Source organism: Oncorhynchus tshawytscha, linkage group LG20 (genome assembly GCF_018296145.1).
Source record: "Oncorhynchus tshawytscha isolate Ot180627B linkage group LG20, Otsh_v2.0, whole genome shotgun sequence".
Classification (NCBI taxonomy): Eukaryota; Metazoa; Chordata; class Actinopteri; order Salmoniformes; family Salmonidae; genus Oncorhynchus; species Oncorhynchus tshawytscha.
The window spans coordinates 45,098,614-45,120,460 of record NC_056448.1 but is presented as its reverse complement, the minus strand read 5'-3'; the positions used below and the strand labels follow the sequence as shown (position 1 = coordinate 45,120,460).

Sequence of the window (21,847 nt, the reverse complement as noted above, 5' to 3'; positions counted from 1 at the left end):
GAGATAACTAGGACACTGCATTAGTGAGATAGCTAGGACACTGCATTAGTGAGATAACTAGGACACTACATTAGTGAGATAGCTAGGACACTACATTAGTGAGATAACTAGGACACTACATTAGTGAGATAGCTAGGACACTGCATTAGTGAGATAGCTAGGACACTGCATTAGTGAGATAGCTAGGACACTGCATTAGTGAGATAGCTAGGTCACTGCATTAGTGAGATAGCTAGGACACTACATTAGTGAGATAGCTAGGACACTACATTAGTGAGATAACTAGGACACTACATTAGTGAGATAGCTAGGACACTACATTAGTGAGATAGCTAGGACACTACAGTGAGATAGCTAGGACACTACATTAGTGAGATAGCTAGGACACTACATTAGTGAGATAGCTAGGACACTACATTAGTGAGATAGCTAGGACACTACATTAGTGAGATAGCTAGGACAAACATTTACATATCAGCCATCTTCAGATGTATGTAGACAACAGTGGTGATAGATATTTATGAATATGTGTCTGATTAGGATAAATTAGGGTAGTCTGTAAATGTTTAAAAGGTGCTCTCAAAAGGATACAACAATATCAATTGGCATAGTACATTTTTTTTGAGAAGTGAAACAAGCAAGTCACACAGGAGTTGTCAGACGATGTTTAAATAGTAGGCATGTCACACATGAACTGACAGTACCAACCTACAATATTTCAACCTTCTCTATTTTTTACCCAGATATCCCTACGAAGTGATACCACGGCACCAATGAGATAGCTCCACCCACAGTATGCATGTACTTACTGGGCAACAACATTCCCGAGTAACATCTGATTACTTCCTAGAAGCCTCGTCATCATGAAGGACCCCGCCTTGTATCAGAGGAAGACCATGTGACCAGAGGTCAGTTAGAACGCCCACTGTCAACTTGCCTCATTCCATCATTTTTTCAGTTGAAAAAATATATATAACATGTTTTTTTTTCTCCATCTACATATTAAAAAGCACAGCCACATAATAAAATAATATAAATAATTATTGCATTTGCTGTCAGTGTCATGGTAGCTTTTTGTTCCATTAGCGATCATTTTTGAGTCTGAAATATAAAGTATTTGAAGTAAAAAAATGAAAATGAAAAATGCCTTAGATTTTGTGGCTACATATTCATGTGTGTCAGAGCGTGCTGTTGTGTTGCTAAAGAAAACAGGCCTATTTCAGGTCTGGTTCCTCCTGACCAATAGGAACAGAATGAGATATACAAGTCATTCTAGATCTGTGATTCTGACCAATCAGTAGTTAATCTGCCAAAACAAAGTTCTCAGCTGTAGTGATGTGTAAAGGCAGTAGTAATATTTCAACTGATATATATATATATATATATAGATATAGATATAGATATAGATATATATATATATATATATATATATTCACAGTATATATACTGTGAATAAAATGTCTTGACAGGCAGTTGTACATCCACTACCGTTACACTCAAAACTGTCAATCTGTTCGTATGAATTACACTAGGCACTTGAACCGTGTATTGAATCAACCAAAGAGTGGTGCAGTCACAACAGAGATATGTGAAGAAGCTGGAGTAACAAAGAAGGTAGAAATATGATAAGAGGCACGACAACATATCCATCATGGTCACTTCTCATAGTTTGTCTGTCTGTACGCAAAACAAGGGAACAGACAGGTGACATCCTTCACATGAAGTCCCTTTCTCTACAGTTCATCACTACATGGGAAGAGAGATGCTGTCTCCGTCTCTTCTTCCTCTGTTGTTTTGCAGTGTCATTCGCCAGTCATATGGTGTTGTATGTAGTAGTCTTCACCCATTGCGCCAGAGACACAGCTGGAGTATCGTGGTAGTGACCAGGACTGTTATGGTTGGGGTTTTACAGGAGTCACAGGGATGTTACAGTGATGGAGCGGACATTATGGGTAGGACCAAGGTTAGGACTGGGACCCCTGGGGCCTAACCCTGGGTTGGAGGAGCAGCAGAGCAAGGCCTGGTGGTCCCCAGGAGAGATACTCTCTATCAGCCTGTCAAGCTGCTCGTCCCCCTGCTTGATGAGCTCGTCCAGGTGTCTCTGTCGGATCAGGAGGGCAGGTTTCATACAGACGTAATGCTGGTAGTCTCTTAGCTGCGGCCCGGTCAGGTACCCACCCAGGATGTTCAGAACCACACGCTCCCGACGATCCAGATTCTCCTTCAGCTCCCTGGCATCCTCGTGCTGACTACACAGCTGCCTGCGCTTCTGCTGTAAGGACTCCTGAGTTAACACAGATATATAGATTATTAAAGACATCCTGTCTGCTGTAAGGACTACTGAGTTAACACAGATTTATAGATTATTAAAGACATCCTGTCTGCTGTAAGGACTCCTGAGTTAACACAGATATATAGATTATTAAAAACATCCTGGTGCTGACGACACAGATTCCAGAGGGCAGAGAGAGAGACTGTTAGTGATAGGTGAATAGAGTCTTTACACAGAGAGACTCCTGGTTAAACTAGAGGAGATAGACATCCTGTCTGCTGTAAGGACTCCTGAGTTAACACAGACATATAGATTATTAAAGACATCCTGGGGAGACAGAGGATTCATACTATACTGAACAGAAATATAAACACAACATGTAAAATGTTGGTCCCATGTTTCATGAGCTGAAATAAAAAGATCCCAGAAATGTTCCATACGCACAAAAAGCTTATTTCTCTCATATTTTGTGCACAAATTTGTTTCCATCCCTGTTAGTGAACATTTCTCCTTTGCCAAGATAATCCATCCACCTGACAGGTGTGGCATATCAAGAAGCTGATTAATGATCATTACGCAGGTGCACCTTGTGCTGGGGACAATAAAAGGCCATGCTAAAATGTGCAGTTTTGTCTCACAACACAATGCCACAGATGTCTCAAGTTTTGAGGGAGCATGTAATTCGCATGCTGACTGCAGGAATGTCCACCAGAGCTGTTGGCAGATAATTGAATGTTCATTTCTTTACCATAAGCCACCTCCAACATAGTTTTAGAGAACACGTGTAACCACGCCAACCCAAGACCTCCGCATCCGGCTTCTTCACCTGCGGGATCATCTGAGACCAGCCACCTGGACAGCTGATGAAACTGAAGAGTATTTCTGTCTGTAATAAAGACCTTTTGTGGGGATAAATACTCGTTCTGACTGGCTGGGCCTGGCTCCCCAGTGGGTGGACCTGGCTCCCCAGTGGGTGGACCTGGCTCCCCAGTGGGTGGACCTGGCTCCCCAGTGGGTGGACCTGGCTCCCCAGTGGGTGGACCTGGCTCCCCAGTGGGTGGACCTGGCTCCTCAGTGGGTGGACCTGGCTCCTCAGTGGGTGGGCCTGGCTCCCCAGTGGGTGGGCCTGGCTCCCCAGTGGGTGGACCAGGCTCCCCAGTGGGTGGACCTGGCTCCCCAGTGGGTGGACCTGGCTCCCCAGTGGGTGGACCTGACTCCCCAGTGGCTGGGCCTGACTCCCCAGTGGGGGGATTGATTCTCTTATATGAACTGTAACTCAGTAAAATCATTGATATTGTTGCATGTTGCGTTTATATTTTTGTTCTGCATATTATTGATAGATGATTTATAGATTGTTAAAGGCATCCTGGTGCAGAGACTCCTGGGGAGGATATGTGGCCTAGAGATTACTGACTAAACTACATAGACATACTGTATTTGTGCACACAATTACCTGGTACCATCTAGCGAACAGAATGTGACATCTTTAGAAAAACAATAATTGTTATTAGTGAGATAGCTAGGTCACTGCATTAGTGAGATAGCTAGGTCACTGCATTAGTGAGATAGCTAGGACACTACATTAGTGAGATAGCTAGGACACTGCATTAGTGAGATAGCTAGGACACTACATTAGTGAGATAGCTAGGACACTGCATTAGTGAGATAGCTAGGACACTACATTAGTGAGATAGCTAGGTCACTGCATTAGTGAGATAGCTAGGACACTACATTAGTGAGATAGCTAGGACACTGCATTAGTGAGATAGCTAGGACACTACATTAGTGAGATAGCTAGGACACTGCATTAGTGAGATAGCTAGGACACTACATTAGTGAGATAGCTAGGACACTACATTAGTGAGATAGCTAGGACACTATATTAGTGAGATAGCTAGGACACTACATGTTAGGACACTACAGCTAGGACACTACTATTCGATGCTATTGCAGTCCGCCACAGGATGTTTTTGTGCTGGTCGAGGGCAGTCAGGTCTGGAGTGAACCAAGGGCTATATCTGTTCTTCGTTCTGCATTTTTTTTGAACGGAGCATGCTTATCTAAGAAGGTGAGGAAGTTACTTTTAAAGTTACTTTTACTTGAGTCATTTTCTATTAAGGTATCTTTACTTTTACTCAAGTATGACAGCTGGGTACTTTTTCCACCACTGCTAATGGGTCTACATGATGAGATTATTATGGGATAAGAGCCATAATAGTTTTGTTTGTCAAACGGCACTAAAATATCAATCAACGTGTTTCCAGAATCAGACCCTCAATATTCATTGGAATAGGGGCATCAAGCTCATCACAAAGGGTGCCTACTTTGAATAATCTAAAATATACTTTGATTTGTTTAACACTTCTTTGGTTACTGCATCATTTTATATGTGTTATTTTAGAGTTTTGATGACTTGACTATTATTCTACAATGTAGAAAATAGTAAAAAATAAAGAAAAACCCTGGAATGAGTAGGTGTGTCCAAACCTTTGACTGGTACTGTATATTCCCGGATATTTAAAATGGGAAATGATTGTGATTCCAAAGGAGGGATGGAGTTCTCCATCGGTGTCTCGAGAGGCAGTCGGGCTGATTTGGTTAGATTTATTTTATAACTCGAGATGAAGCTGAGTTTGTCTATGATCTTCAGAGTTGTTAGGAAGGATTGAGATCCATCGTCTAGATAAAGTAAGATATCATCGGCGTATAATGAGATGACGTGATCCATAGAATTGAGAGATATTGATTACTTTCTTTCGATTGTCGAATTGCCTGGGCCAGGGGCTCCATAGACAATACAAATAGCAGAGGTGAGATGGGATCACCTTGCCTGCTAATACTAGTTATTCTGAACGGAAACAGAGCAGGTATTTCCTGTTATTACTCAGGCTGAGGGATTGGCATATAGTATTTTAATCATATTAATGAAATATGAAACATGCAGCATATGTAATAGTAGACGGAGGTTTTTTAACAAACACGCTTTGGTCCAGATGTATCAATTTGAGTAAGGAAGTTTTGAGATGACAGAATTTGAGAAAATAGTTTAATATGTGTTTTATCCAAGATAAAACTGGGTGGCATCCTTCGTTTTTTAGCCATTGAAAATGTCTGTGTTAATCATCTCAACTAACAGTGGACCTAATTAGTTCCACCATCATTTTAAATAGACCTCAGGAGGAATACCAGTCACAACTAGGTGTTTTGCCTTTAGTCATGTTATATCCAATGCCCTTTTGAGTTCATGGAAAGAGATGTGGGCTCCCATCAAACTCGGCTTCAGTTGAGAGAAAAATAGTTATTGTACCTTCAAAAATCACAATCCGGCTTGGTGTGGATTTACAATCAGATGTGTACAATTCTTTATAAAAACGGCAGAATCCTTGGTTATGATAGTAATTCACCTGATTCATATTCAATAGTTGTGTTTCTTGGAACATTGCCATATATATATATATATATGGTTTCTTGCTAGGATATCGAGACAGCTGGAAAGTTTAATAGACGAATGTAGGCCTTTCACATTCCAAGAGAGAATAGCTAGCGTTGCCATTGTATCACTTTATATCAGAGGTGTGCCTGTTATCACACTCGTATCTGCCCCCTCCTTGGCTAGAACGGTCCCACCGGATCTTGCCTCTCGACTGCCTTCCATTTTTGAAGACATTTATTTTCATTGTTAGAGTGGCCACTAGAGTATCTGGCCAATATAATGGATAATCTGTGGTAACCTAGACGTGACTCACATGATTTGGAGTAAAGTGTAGCCAGAACATGGAGCCAGACCCAGTGGGTGTCCGCTAGCTTCCACAGCCACAAAGTCAGATTCCACAGCCGCAAAGTCAGATTCCACAGCCACAAAGTCAGATTCCACAGCCGCAAAGTCAGATTCCACAGCCACAAAGTCAGATTCCACAGCCGCAAAGTCAGATTCCACAGCCGCAAAGTCAGATTCCACAGCAAAGCAGATTCACAAAGTCAGATTCCACAGCCGCAAAGTCAGATTCCACAGCCACAAAGTCAGATTCCACAGCCGCAAAGTCAGATTCCACAGCCGCAAAGTAAAAATGTGCTTAAAATAATAATTTAAGGTTAGGGTTGGGCATGAGGTTTACAGTGTGAATAAATTTAGGGTTAAGTTTAGGATTAAAATGACATTTTAAGAAGATACATTGTAGAAATGGGCGTGGTTTAGTCATAATTCTGACTTTGTGGCGACCAGACTAGTGATAGGGCACCGCGAGTATTCATTGACATTGAACCATCTGCCATTTGATGACAGCTCATTTGAACAATTGGACTACCAGAACCAGACCCATAAAGGTACATCTTTGCGAAAGGTAAGCAGGAGTAGGTAAATTACTCTTGCTTTATCAAATACCTGTGTGGTGACTAACGTTATTTGGTTGTAGCTACAGCTGTTTTAAATGCCAAAATTGCATCTCACTTCAGACAAGCCTTTTTCACTGTGTACCGGAGCCAATAGGCTACTTTCTAACTAGCTAAAACATGTTTGGTTGGATTGTTATGGGATTTTTTTTAATGAATAATGACTAAACGGCACTATAACTGGCAAGAATTCTAACCCCATCTTTCTTGTAGTGTTAAATAATGTGTGTTCATTAGGAAGAGGTTATATGGCATGGACCTAGGAAGAAAGGAATGTATGTGGGGGTAGAAGGAGAACGGAGAGGAGCATTAACCTATGTTGGAACTGACCTGGATGTAAATCTGTGGAGATAAGAGAGGACAGGGAGAGGCCCCTCCAGAGCTCTAGTATCTGGGAGAGCCTGGAACTGTCAGCTGAGTGGTTATAAACTGTGGTGAGACTCATGAGAAAATCCCTATGTTGGTGTGTATGTATGGATGGTTAGGATGGTATCATTTTTTACCTTTAACTAGGCAAGTCAGTTAAGATCATAAAACTTCTTCACTTTCCTTCATTTTGGAGTCTATCAGTTGTCTGCTTTCAACTTTTGTCTTCTCATGCTGAGATGATGATGTTTGTTGTATTTGAACATGGCATTTAATTTATTCTAAATTGTAGAAATGTTTTGATGTCAAACGTGACAAATTCACAACATCTATCTTGTTGTCAACAGACTTTATTTTCTGGCATGGTGTTTTCCTCATGGGGTTTATCAGCCCTCTGACCCCAGTTCTCTGTGTATAGAGCCCCATCTGGTGGACAGCAGCAGTACTGCACCACCAGACTTGAAAGAGGACGGCTTGTGAACATAAATAGGATGTGAAAGAGGTTATTTTGAGCTGGAAGCAACCTGAAAGAACCTGCTCAATCTTCTCTGTCGAAGAAGGGGGGGGCTAAAGGGTGAGTTTTGCCAAATAAGGAATAAGTAGGAGGCAGGACAATGAGCAAGAACACACCCCTTAAAATGTATACAATGCATAACTAAGTAGCCATGTGCTATGTTGTCCTTACACAGTCCTAGGAACTGTTAATTGCAAAATACATTTAGATTAAGTTGTAAATTACTAAATACAATTGTATTAAACTTGAACCCCTGCATGGCTGCTTACAGTATATTGTATAAATAGTTATTATTATTGTTTCCAATAGATCACTAAATTAGTACATTTTAAATTGTGATAGAAATCTGGACACAAATGTAAATAATTAAACTATTCAATAAAGTCTGTATACACAGTCCTAGCTTGAACCCCCACCATGGCTGCATACAGAGTCATTGTGGGGGTTCGATTAATCTGGCCATCCGAGAGTGGCCATGATGTCACGTATCCTTAACACTCAGCATCCAAGCAAAGGAGCCAGCCTCAGGCTGATAGATGGGACTGAAACAAAGGAGCCAGCCTCAGGCTGATAGATGGGACTGAAACAAAGGAGCCAGCCTCAGGCTGATAGATGGGACTGAAACAAAGGAGCCAGCCTCAGGCTGATAGATGGGACTGAAACAAAGGAGCCAGCCTCAGGCTGATAGATGGGACTGAAACAAAAACTCCTGAGATGTTATGAAGGTAACTTGCAGTGTTTCGGCTTAGTTTCATTTCCTACTCTGTGTTATGGAGAGAGAAACACTCTTTACACAGCACTTTGATACGGCTACGACCGGAAGTGACTTGTTCGTAGCAGGTTAGGAGAATTCGGTTAAGGTTAGGAAAAGGATTAGGGAAAATGCTCTCCTAACCTGCTACAGAATATTACTTCCGGTCGTAGCTGAAAAGAGTGTGCCCCATGTTGTAGTTGTTTAACATCTCACCCTCTCCTCTGCGCTGTCCTCTGTCTCCTCCTCTCTGTCCAGGTCGTAGAGAGCGTTATGGACCCGGGCCAGCCGGCCACACAGAGACATCAACAAGTTGACTATCTTATCCAGGTCCCCGATGAACATCCTGTACTTCTCCTTCTCGTTGGGCTTACAGCGCTCCTGGACCAGACTCTCCATGTGGCCCCCTAGGGCCCGGAACCTCCTCTGCTCCTCACCCAGAACCTCTCTCTCCTCTCGGAGTGAGGCAACGCTAAGGGTCAGAGCCTGGAGTAGCTCCACCTAGTGGGTGGGAGGAGAGGAGAAGTTGGCACCGACAATGTATATGTATGTCTATTGTTAGCATAAGACTCCCTGAATGATCTACATCGCCTCTTTACCCAGAGATATGTACATCTCCTGAATGATCTACCTCTCCTCTTTACCCAGAGATATGTACATCTCCTGAATGATCTACCTCTCCTCTTTACCCAGAGATATGTACATCTCCTGAATGATCTACATCGCCTCTTTACCCAGAGATATGTACATCTCCTGAATGATCTACCTCTCCTCTTTACCCAGAGATATGTACATCTCCTGAATGATCTACCTCTCCTCTTTACCCAGAGATATGTACATCTCCTGAATGATCTACCTCTCCTCTTTACCTAGAGATATGTACATCTCCTGAATGATCTACCTCTCCTCTTTACCTAGAGATATGTACATCTCCTGAATGATCTACCTCTCCTCTTTACCTAGAGATATGTACATCTCCTGAATGATCTACCTCTCCTCTTTACCCAGAGATATGTACATCTCCTGAATGATCTACCTCTCCTCTTTACCTAGAGATATGTACATCTCCTGAATGATCTACCTCTCCTCTTTACCCAGAGATATGTACATCTCCTGAATGATCTACCTCTCCTCTTTACCTAGAGATATGTACATCTCCTGAATGATCTACCTCTCCTCTTTACCCAGAGATATGTACATCTCCTGAATGATCTACCTCTCCTCTTTACCTAGAGATATGTACATCTCCTGAATGATCTACCTCTCCTCTTTACCTAGAGATATGTACATCTCCTGAATGATCTACCTCTCCTCTTTACCTAGAGATATGTACATCTCCTGAATGATCTACATCGACCTAGAGATATGTACATCTCCTGAATGATCTACCTCTCCTCTTTACCCAGAGATATGTACATCTCCTGAATGATCTACCTCTCCTCTTTACCCAGAGATATGTACATCTCCTGAATGATCTACCTCTCCTCTTTACCCAGAGATATGTACATCTCCTGAATGATCTACCTCTCCTCTTTACCCAGAGATATGTACATCTCCTGAATGATCTACCTCTCCTCTTTACCCAGAGATATGTACATCTCCTGAATGATCTACCTCTCCTCTTTACCCAGAGATATGTACATCTCCTGAATGATCTACCTCTCCTCTTTACCCGGAGATATGTACATCTCCTGAATGATCTACCTCTCCTCTTTACCTAGAGATATGTACATCTCCTGAATGATCTACCTCTCCTCTTTACCTAGAGATATGTACATCTCCTGAATGATCTACCTCTCCTCTTTACCCAGAGATATGTACATCTCCTGAATGATCTACCTCTCCTCTTTACCTAGAGATATGTACATCTCCTGAATGATCTACCTCTCCTCTTTACCCAGAGATATGTACATCTCCTGAATGATCTACCTCTCCTCTTTACCCAGAGATATGTACATCTCCTGAATGATCTACATCGTCTTTACCTATATGTACATCTCCTGAATGATCTACCTCTCCTCTTTACCCAGAGATATGTACATCTCCTGAATGATCTACCTCTCCTCTTTACCTAGAGATATGTACATCTCCTGAATGATCTACCTCTCCTCTTTACCCAGAGATATGTACATCTCCTGAATGATCTACCTCTCCTCTTTACCTAGAGATATGTACATCTCCTGAATGATCTACCTCTCCTCTTTACCCAGAGATATGTACATCTCCTGAATGATCTACCTCTCCTCTTTACCCAGAGATATGTACATCTCCTGAATGATCTACCTCTCCTCTTTACCTAGAGATATGTACATCTCCTGAATGATCTACCTCTCCTCTTTACCTAGAGATATGTACATCTCCTGAATGATCTACCTCTCCTCTTTACCCAGAGATATGTACATCTCCTGAATGATCTACCTCTCCTCTTTACCCAGAGATATGTACATCTCCTGAATGATCTACCTCTCCTCTTTACCTAGAGATATGTACATCTCCTGAATGATCTACCTCTCCTCTTTACCCAGAGATATGTACATCTCCTGAATGATCTAATCATGAGCACCATAGGTTAGATGGGCATTTTTTTGTCTTCAATTTTCCTTTTAATTGAGATGGATGTTATATCAGTCCGTTAATTTAAAGATGAATGTAAGTTATTCAAGTTCAGACCTTTTTCTGATTGAGGTCTGCCTCTTCCTCATCCAGATCTATTCCTCTTCCCGGCTCTGTTTTCTGCAGCAGACTAGGTCCTGTAGAACAGACGCCATCTTGACTTCTACAAGGAAAGAGACAACAATGTGAGTAATAGTTAACATTACTACCACTGGAATACACTGAGACATTAGACCCTGAAACTCCCGACTGAAACTGACATATACTGCAGAATAAAGCAGGAAATGGTAAGAAGTAAGTAACAAGCAGTACACTTACAAGCAGTAGACAATAAGCAACAAGCAGTACACTTACAAGCAGTAGACAATAAGCAACAAGCAGTACACTTACAAGCAGTAGACAATAAGCAACAAGCAGTACACTTACAAGCAGTAGACAATAAGCAACAAGCAGTACACTTACAAGCAGTACGCAACAAGCAGTAGACAATAAGCAACAAGCAGTACACTTACAAGCAGTAGACAATAAGTAACAAGCAGTACACTTACAAGCAGTAGACAATAAGCAACAAGCAGTACACTTACAAGCAGTAGACAATAAGCAACAAGCAGTACACTTACAAGCAGTAGACAATAAGCAACAAGCAGTACGCAACAAGCAGTACGCAACAAGCAGTAGACAATAAGCAACAAGCAGTACACTTACAAGCAGTAGACAATAAGCAACAAGCAGTACACTTACAAGCAGTAGACAATAAGCAACAAGCAGTACGCAACAAGCAGTACGCCATAAGCAGTACGCAAAAAGCAGTACGCAACAGGCAGTACGCAACAAGCAGTACGCCACAAGCAGTACGCCACAAGCAGTACGCAACAGGCAGTACGCAACAAGCAGTACGCAACAAGCAGTACGCAACAAGCAGTAGACAATAAGCAACAAGCAGTACGCAACAAGCAGTACGCAACAAGCAGTACGCAACAGGCAGTAGACAATAAGCAACAGGCAGTACGCAACAGGCAGTACGCAACAGGCAGTACGCAACAGGCAGTACGCAACAAGCAGTACGCCACAAGCAGTACGCAACAGGCAGTACGCAACAAGCAGTACGCAACAAGCAGTACGCAACAAGCAGTACGCAACAGGCAGTAGACAATAAGCAACAAGCAGTACGCAACAAGCAGTACGCAACAAGCAGTACGCAACAGGCAGTAGACAATAAGCAACAGGCAGTACGCAACAGGCAGTACGCAACAGGCAGTACGCAACAGGCAGTACGCAACAAGCAGTACGCAACAAGCAGTACGCAACAAGCAGTACGCAACAGGCAGTACGCAACAGGCAGTACGCAACAAGCAGTACGCAACAGGCAGTACGCAACAGGCAGTACGCAACAGGCAGTACGCAACAGGCAGTACGCAACAGGCAGTACGCAACAAGCAGTACGCAACAGGCAGTACGCAACAAGCAGTACGCAACAAGCAGTACGCAACAGGCAGTACGCAACAGGCAGGGCAGTACGCAACAGGCAGTACGCAACAAGCAGTACGCAACAAGCAGTACGCAACAGGCAGTACGCAACAGGCAGTACGCAACAGGCAGTACGCAACAAGCAGTACGCAACAAGCAGTACGCAATAAACTGTACGCAATAAACATTTTGCAATAAACTGTACGCAATAAACAGTACGCAATAAACAACATGCAGTACGCAATAAACAACATGCAGTACGCAATAAACAACATGCAGTACGCAATAAACAACATGCAGTACGCAATAAACAACTTGCAGTACGCAATAAACAACATGCAGTACGCAATAAACACCATGCAGTACGCAATAAACAACATGCAGTACGCAATAAACAACATGCAGTACGCAATAAACAACATGCAGTACGCAATAAACAACATGCAGTACGCAATAAACAACATGCAGTACGCAATAAACAACATGCAGTACGCAATAAACGACATGCAGTACGCAATAAACAACATGCAGTACGCAATAAACGACATGCTGTACGCAATAAACAACATGCAGTACGCAATAAACATGCAGTACGCAATAAACAAACAGTACGCAATAAACAATATGCAGTACGCAATAAACAAACAGTACGCAATAAACAATATGCAGTACACAATAAACAAACAGTACGTAATAAACAATATGCAGTACGCAATAAACAAACAGTACGCAATAAACAATATGCAGTACGCAATAAAGAAACAGTACGCAATAAACAATATGCAGTACGCAACAAAGAAACAGTACGCAATAAACAATATGCAGTACGCAATAAACAATATGTAGTACGCAACAAGCAGTAAGTGACAAGCAGTATGCAGTACGCAACAAGCAGTACGCGACAAGCAGTACGCAACAAGCAGTATGCAACAAGCAGTAAGCGACAAGCAGTAAGCAACAAGCAGTACGCAACAAGCAGTATGCAGTACGCAACAAGCAGTACGCAACATGCAGTAAGCAACATGCAGTAAGCAACAAGCAGTACGCAACAAGCAGTAAGCGACAAGCAGTATGCAGTACGCAACATGCAATACGCAACAAGCAGTACGCAACAAGCAGTAAGCGACAAGCAGTATGCAGTACGCAACAAGCAGTACGCAACAAGCAGTACGCAACAAACAGTAAGCGACAAGCAGTATGCAATAAGCAGTACGCAACATGCAGTACGCAACATGCAGTAAGTGACAAGCAGTACGCAACATGCAGTACGCAACAAACAGTAAGCGACAAGCAGTACGCAGTAAGCAACAAGCAGTACGCAACATGCAGTAAGCAACATGCAGTACGCAGTAAGCAACAAGCAGTACGCAACATGCAATACGCAACATGCAATACGCAACATGTAGTAAGCAACATGTAGTAAGCAACATGCAGTACGCAACATGCAGTACGCAGTAAGCAACAAGCAGTACGCAACATGCAGTAAGCAACAAGCAGTACGCAACATGCAATACGCAACATGCAGTACGCAGTAAGCAACAAGCAGTACGTAACATGCAGTAAGCAACATGCAGTACGCAACATGCAGTAAGCAACAAGCAGTACGCAACATGCAATAAGTGACAAGCAGTACGCAACATGCAGTACGCAACAAACAGTAAGCGACAAGCAGTACGCAGTAAGCAACAAGCAGTACGCAACATGCAATACGCAACATGCAATATGCAACATGTAGTAAGCAACATGTAGTAAGCAACATGCAGTACGCAGTACGCAACATGCAGTAAGCAACATGCAGTAAGCATCATGCAGTACGCAGTAAGCAACAAGCAGTATGCAACATGTAGTAAGCATCATGCAGTACGCAGTAAGCAACAAGCAGTATGCAACATGTAGTAAGCAACATGCAGTACGCAGTAAGCAACATGCAGTACGCAGTAAGCAACAAGCAGGACGCAGTAATCAATCAGCAACAAGCAGCACACAACATGCAATACGCAGCAATCAGAACACCACAAGCAGCATGCACTACTCAACAACCAGGAAGCACTAGTCTGTTGAATAGTGTGTGAGATGCCAAAACTATTATTGTGGTATTCGAGGTGTGTGTGTTATTCGGTTGAAACACACTCAAGCGCGTACATGTACGCACGCACGCAGACACACACACACACACACACACACACACACGCACGCACGCACGCAGACACACACACACACACGCACGCACGCACGCACGCACGCAGACACACACACACACACACACACACACACACACACACACACCTGCTATAAGGAATAAGCTCTGACTGGCCTATTTTACAGGACAGGCAGAATAGAATGTTGAGAAAGAACAACATTCCAGCGTAGAACCGGGTCACACTTAATCAACCTGATTCTCCTCAGAGAATAGAACGGTTGGAACTATAGAACGGTTGGAACTGTAGAACGGTTGGAACTGTAGAACGGTTGGAACTGTAGAACGGTTGGAACTGTAGAACGGTTGGAACTGTAGAACGGTTGGAACTGTAGAACGGTTGGAACTGTAGAACGGTTGGAACTATAGAACGGTTGGAACTATAGAACGGTTGGAACTATAGAATGGTTGGAACTGTAGAACTGTTGGAACTGTAGAACGGTTGGAACTGTAGAACGGTTGGAACTATAGAACGGTTGGAACTATAGAACGGTTGGAACTGTGACACACCACGGATTCTAAAATAACTGTCCCCTGAACCTACTTGGATATAATACATGTAATATTGAAACACGTTTTTGATACAAGTTCACAACATGTCTTCCTCATTATCCTAAAACCCAACTGAGAAAGTCAAGATGATCATTGTGCATATGTTCCTTTGTAAACAATAATTGCCTTTCTGGACAAATAATAGTAGTATTGTATTTGATACATTATAGTATAGGATCTGAGAGTTCTTTTCAACAGGAAAAGGAAAGACATTTTGTTCTTTGACCTTCAATATTAAACCATGTCAGTAGAGGGCAGTGCTGCCACTGTTTAACCAATCCAGACTCACTGTATTTCTTTTACACTGATAACAAGTTCAAACACGTGCCATTAATACAGGTAACGAGTGGAGGACAGAGGAGCCTCTTAAAGAAGAAGTTACAGGTCTGTGAGAGCCAGAAATCTTGCTTGTTTGTAGGTGACCAAATACTTATTTTCCACCATAATTTGTAAATAAATTCATTAAAAATCCTACAATGTGATTTTCTGGATTTTTTTTCTCATTTTGTCTGTCATAGTTGAAGTGTACCTATGATGAAAATTACAGGCCTCTCATCTTTTTAAGTGGGAGAACTTGCACAATTGGTGGCTGACTAAATACTTTTTTGCCCCACTGTATGTCAGTAGAGGGCAGTTTAACCAACTAATCAGTAGTTGGCAGTTTAACCAACTAATCAGTAGATGGCAGTTTAACCAACTAATCAGTAGTTGGCAGTTTAACCAACTAATCAGTAGATGGCAGTTTAACCAACTAATCAGTAGATGGCAGTTTAACCAACTAATCAGTAGATGGCAGTTTAACCAACTAATCAGTAGATGGCAGTTTAACCAACTAATCAGTAGATGGCAGTTTAACCAACTAATCAGTAGATGGCAGTTTAACCAACTAATCAGTAGATGGCAGTTTAACCAAGCCAGACTCACTACATGTTACAGATGTCAGTGTCGGTCAGTGGTGTTCAGCTTCCACAGACCCAGTCTATGTGACATGATCTGAAACATGGTCTGACTCCAACATGGGGAGAGAGTTCACTACAGACAGGATATCAGCAGCGCTCAGCAGTTCTCAGGCGTCACAGTTAACTGTCTGTTGGAACTCCCCTCTCTACAAACAATATATTCATGATAAAAACCAAACAGGTTCACTTTAAAAGAGGCATAGCAATTTCACCTTGAAAAATCATGTGAGATATGATATCCTTTCCCTTGTTCATGACCAGAGTATTGTGGGGGGTGATAGCCCCTATAATATATAGGCATTGATTTTGAAGCTCAATGTTAAATTAAAATCTCTGACACCAATCTCGATGAAAATGTGCAAATCAACTTGGAGGTACACAACACACTTCCCGCCTCTTGTCATGAGCCGTCTGTCCGTTACTGAGAAACAAAGCTGACATATAATTTGTCTTCATAATGTTTTACACTTGTCTAATGACTTAGTGTTTCTCAGCACTATTTGTATCAGGAGTTACTAAAATTGTTCTTGACAATCCACAGGGTTATGCATGTTTTTTAAAATGTTTAATCCCAGTGCTACCACACCTGATTCTACTACTCTGGTTGTTCATCAAGGCCTCAGCTGTTCATCAAGGCCTCCGCTGTTCATCAAGGCCTCCGCTGTTCATCGAGACCTTAGGTGTTCATCAATGCCTCAGCTGTTCATCAAGGCCTCAGCTGTTTATCAAGACCTCAGCTGTTCATCAAGACCTCAGCTGTTTATCAAGGACTCAGCTGTTTATCAAGACTCAGCTGTTCATCAAGACTCAGCTGTTCATCAAGACCTTAGCTGTTCATCAAGACCTCAGCTGTTCATCAAGACCTCAGCTGTTCATCAAGACCTCAGCTGTTCATCAAGGCCTCAGCTGTTCATCAAGGACTCAGCTGTTCATCAAGGACCTCAGCTGTTCATCAAGACTCAGCTATTCATCAAGACCTCCGCTGTTCATCAAGACCTCCGCTGTTCATCAAGACCTCCGCTGTTCATCAAGACCTCCGCTGTTCATCAAGACCTCCGCTGTTCATCAAGACCTCCGCTGTTCATCAAGACCTCCGCTGTTCATCAAGACCTCCGCTGTTCATCAAGACCTCAGCTGTTCAAGACCATGTATAGTAGAATCAGGTGATGTAGAACTGGGCTTGAACAACAACAAAAAAGCCTGTATAAACCTGTAGCTTGTCAAGAGCAGTTGTGGCCATCTCTGAATTGTATTTATAAAGTTGAGTATATCTGACGAATGTACATTTGGTCGTAAATGTTATATTTAGTGATAACTCACCTTTTGTTTACAGGTAATGTAGTACTAGGCCTTTCTTCAGTAAACTTTAAAGGAGGGTACATATTGATTATTTGTGTATGTTCCAGGAGCTCGATTGTCTTAATAAGAGAGATCTTGGGGAAAAGTTTCCAGTTTACTCCACATTGGCTTAAAATGGGTTTCTGTGTTTTCTTTTCCCTCAGGAAAATCAGCTGTTAATATTAAAAAATTACTAACAACTACATGATTTCTGTTGCTATTTCACACTATTGTTTATTTATTTATTTATTTCTTGTATTTCTGTATTATAATGTTGTGTAATAATGTTCCATAATCCCCTTCCGGTGTTAAAAAACATGGAAATTAAAAACTAAAAAACTCAGTTTTAAGTGAGAATATGCATTTGGTCTGAAGCCGATTTTAAAAAAGGAAATTCACATGAGCACCACAATGTCTATTCCACCCATGTCCTACCAAGGTTTTACAGAACACAGCTCTACTAAGGTTTTACAGAACACAGCTCTACTAAGGTTTTACAGAACACAGCTCTACTAAGGTTTTACAGAACACAGCTCTACCAAGGTTTTACAGAACACAGCTCTACTTTTTACAGAACACAGCTCTACCAAGGTTTTACAGAACACAGCTCTACCAAGGTTTTACAGACAGAACACAGCTCTACTAAGGTTTTACAGAACACAGCTCTACCAGGTTTTAAGAACACAGCTCTACCAAGGTTTTACAGAACACAGCTCTACTAAGGTTTTACAGAACACAGCTCTACTAAGGTTTTACAGAACACAGCTCTACTAAGGTTTTACAGAACACAGCTCTACTAAGGTTTTACAGAACACAGCTCTACTAAGGTTTTACAGAACACAGCTCTACCAAGGTTTTCCAGCACACAGCTTTGACCTACTACAGTAGCAATGTTGGTATTGTACTTCAGACTAGACTGAACAAAAATATAAACACAACATGTAAAGTGTTGAGCTGAAATAATAGATCCCAGAAATGTTCCATACACACAAAAAGCTTATTTCTCTCAAATTTGGTGCACAAATTTGTTTACATACCTGTTAGTGAGCATTTCTCCTTTGCCAAGATAATCCATCCACCTGACAGTTGTGGCATATCAAGAAGCTCATTAAACAGCATCATTACACAGGTGCAACTTGCGCTGAGGACAATAAAAGGCCACTCCAAAATGTGCAGTTTTGTCACACAACACAATGCCACAGATTATCTCAAGTTTTAAGGGAGTGTTCAACTGGCATGCTGACTTCAGCAATGTCCACCAGAGCTGTTGCCAGATAATTGAATGTTAATTTCTCTACCTTAAGCCGCCTCCAGCATCGCTTTAAAGAATTTTGAAGTATGTCCAATCGGCCTCACACCCACAGACCACATGTAACCACGCCAGCCCATGACCTCCACATCCGGCGTCTTCATCTGCGGGACCGTTTGAGACCAGCCACCCCGGACAGCTGATGAAACTGTGGGTTTGCACAACTGAAGAATTTCTGCACAAACTGACAGAAACCGACTCAGGGAAGCTCCTCTACGTGCTTGTTGTCCTCACCACGGTCTTGACCTGACTGCAGTTCGGCGTCATAACCGACTTCAATGGGAAAATACTCACCTTCGATGGTCACTGGCACGCTGGAGAAGTGTGCTCTTCACGGATGAATCCCGGTTTCAACTGTACCGGGCAGATGGCAGACAGCGTGTATGGTGTCTTGTGGGCAAGTGGTTGGCTGATGTCAACGTTGCAAACAGAGTGCTCCATGGTGGCGGTGGGATTATGGGATGGGCAGGCATAAGCTACAGACAACGAACACAATTGCATTTTATCGATGGCAATTTCAATGCTCAGAGATACCGGGACGAGATGCTGAGGCCCATTGTCGTGCCATTCATCTGCCGACATCACCTCATGTTTCAGCATGATAATGAACGGCCCCATGTCTCAAGGATCTGGACACAATCCCTGGAAGCTGAAAATGTCCAACTTCTTCCATGGCCTGCATAATCACCAGATATGTCACCCCACTGAGCATGTTTGGGATGCCCTGGATTGACGTGTATGACAGCTTGTTCAAGTTCCCGCCAATATCCAGCAACTTCACACAGCCATTGAAGAGTGGGACAACATTCCACAATTTTTTTAATATTTTGTGAATAATCCAATACTTTTTCTTGTATGTGGTATAAATCACATTATTGTGGAAGCACCTCCTCTATGAGCATGAATGAGACTGTTTGAGATGGTTTGAATCCTGAGCAAACAGCCAACACATAGTTTGAAGTATAATAGACCAACATAACTACTGTAGTAGGTCAAAGCTGTGTGCTGGAAAACCTTAGTGGTGCTCATGTGAATTTCCTTTATTTTTTCAGACCAATGCCTATACTCACTTAAAACTTCGTTTTTTAGTTTTGAATAGTATAATCATTAAGCCTCACATCACGTAACAACACAAAGCAAAGTTCCTAAAGGAAGCTTGCTTACTTAGCTGCTCTTACTGTATGTAATCTAATTCCACAATTTCCACTAATCATCTATTCTGAAACCTAAGAGTTATTTTGTGACGTCAAGCAATAAACTGAGCCATAATGTAACAGACTCAACAAAGGCCCTCTGTTATAGCATACCTGTTGTTAATGAACCCTGATCATATAGTCTTCTAGCCTATCATTAAGTTACATAACAGGAATAAAACACACACACCAAGCGCACACACCAAGCGCGCGCACACACACACACACACACACCCTTAGTCCCTCTTGATAACCAGACCTCACGCCACCTCTCTCCTCCTCCCCTCCCGTCCCCCTCTGCCCTTGTCTCCTCCCCCTCTCACCTGTCCTCCAGCCAGGTGCTGCTCCTACGGCGTTGCCACGGCAACCTCCCTCCCCCAGCGGGGAAGATCTCTTCCATCAGGTCCATGGTGCTGGTCCGTCCGCCCCCGGGCCAGGTGTCCAGCATCGGGCTCAGGGTCTTATCCCCCCGGGACACCAGCTGTCTGACCAGGGCTTCCACCTTCAGCTCCCCAGCAGACCTCTCCCTCCTGGCCAGGAGATGGTACTCTAACCCCAGGCTTTCCTTACCGCTAGGCCCCTGCTGGGGATCTGGGATACTGCTGCTGGGGTCGATGGGGGTCTGGTGGGTCGGAGTCTCAGGCTGGGGGATAGAGAGGGGGACTGTCTGAGGGGAAGGGGAGGAGATGGATGGTCTTCTCTCTGGACACACAGCCTCCAGGAACTCACAGCTGCATGGATAGAAACAGACGGTACACATGGCAGTAATGATGAGGGGTCCATTTTCTAAAAGATTGAACATTTCAACATTGTTGCATTACATCAGGTGTTATGTTGATCTTGTCAGTGTCTCTTTGTCTATGCACATTAGAATAGTGGAACAAAAACCTTTGTTATATTGTGCAGTAGTAATGTGTAGAGATGACAGCATGTTGTACCTGTTGAAGTGCTGTAGCTCAGGACGATGCTCCTCTTTGTCTGGGGGTGAAGAGGAGGAGGGGAGGAGGAGGAGGGGAGGAGGAGGTGGGAAGTCCTCTGTGATGTCCGTCTCCCTGATGGGGAGCGGGGGAGGAGGAGGGGAGGGAGGGGCCAGCTCCTGGAGGAACACCTCGTCATAGTCCTGTAAGGAGACTATTGGAGGGACTACCTGTGTGGGCGGGGCTATGTGTAAGGGCGGGGTCTCCTGCAGGTTGGACTCTGAGATGCGGAGGGAGAGCAGGGGGTGTGGTCTGGGAGAGGTTTTAGGAGGAGGTGGGGTTAGAGAGGTCTCAGGTATGTCCAGGGGTAGGATGTTCTTTGGTATGGAACTCTCTATGGGAAAGTCTTTCAGGGTCTCCTCTGAGGTGCTGGTGTCTGATGAGCCCAGTCTGGTCCTGGTCTGCAGATCTTGGTTCTGGCCCTGATGTGCTGTGGTGCTCCGCCTGGTCTCTGGGGACACGGCTCTGGGAGCGTCAACCTGCAACAGGCAGGGGAAGGCGATGGCATCCAGGTTTCCCTGGCTCTCGCTGACCTGAATTAATTTATGAATACTTCATTGTCCCTAAAGGGAAATATGTCTGGTAACAACACAGGCCTTCCTGACATCTAGAATACATCACAAGCCAAGCTCTTATCTTGCCCAGGGTATTACTATCAAAGAGAATGTGTTCTCAATTACTTACCTGGTTAAATAAAGGCAACACAAAAACGTAGATACAAAATGCATCACGGGACATGCAACCGGACAGACAGCTAGACAGACAGCCAGACAGACAGCCAGACAGACAGCCAGACAGACAGACGGCCAGACAGACATTCAGCCGGCCAGACGGCCAGACAGACATTCAGCCGGACAGATGGCCAGACAGACATTCAGCCGGACAGACATTCAGCCGGACAGACAGCCAGACAGACATTCAGCCGGACAGACGGCCAGACAGACATTCAG

At 43.2% G+C, this 21,847-nt stretch overlaps 1 protein-coding gene across 1 annotated transcript in view; it reads right to left on the bottom strand.

Annotated features, from left to right (window-relative positions):
* Window positions 1-349: 349 nt before the first annotated feature.
* The window catches only part of LOC112237324 (protein Shroom3), a 123,962-nt gene continuing 102,464 nt past the window's right edge, over window positions 350-21,847 (bottom strand). Inside the window, 5 exon segments of the mRNA XM_042302720.1 lie at window positions 350-2,284; window positions 8,509-8,793; window positions 10,963-11,068; window positions 20,244-20,651; window positions 20,859-21,430. Of these exon segments, the coding sequence (XP_042158654.1) occupies window positions 1,916-2,284; window positions 8,509-8,793; window positions 10,963-11,068; window positions 20,244-20,651; window positions 20,859-21,430 (1,740 nt within the window). The 3' untranslated portion in view covers window positions 350-1,915.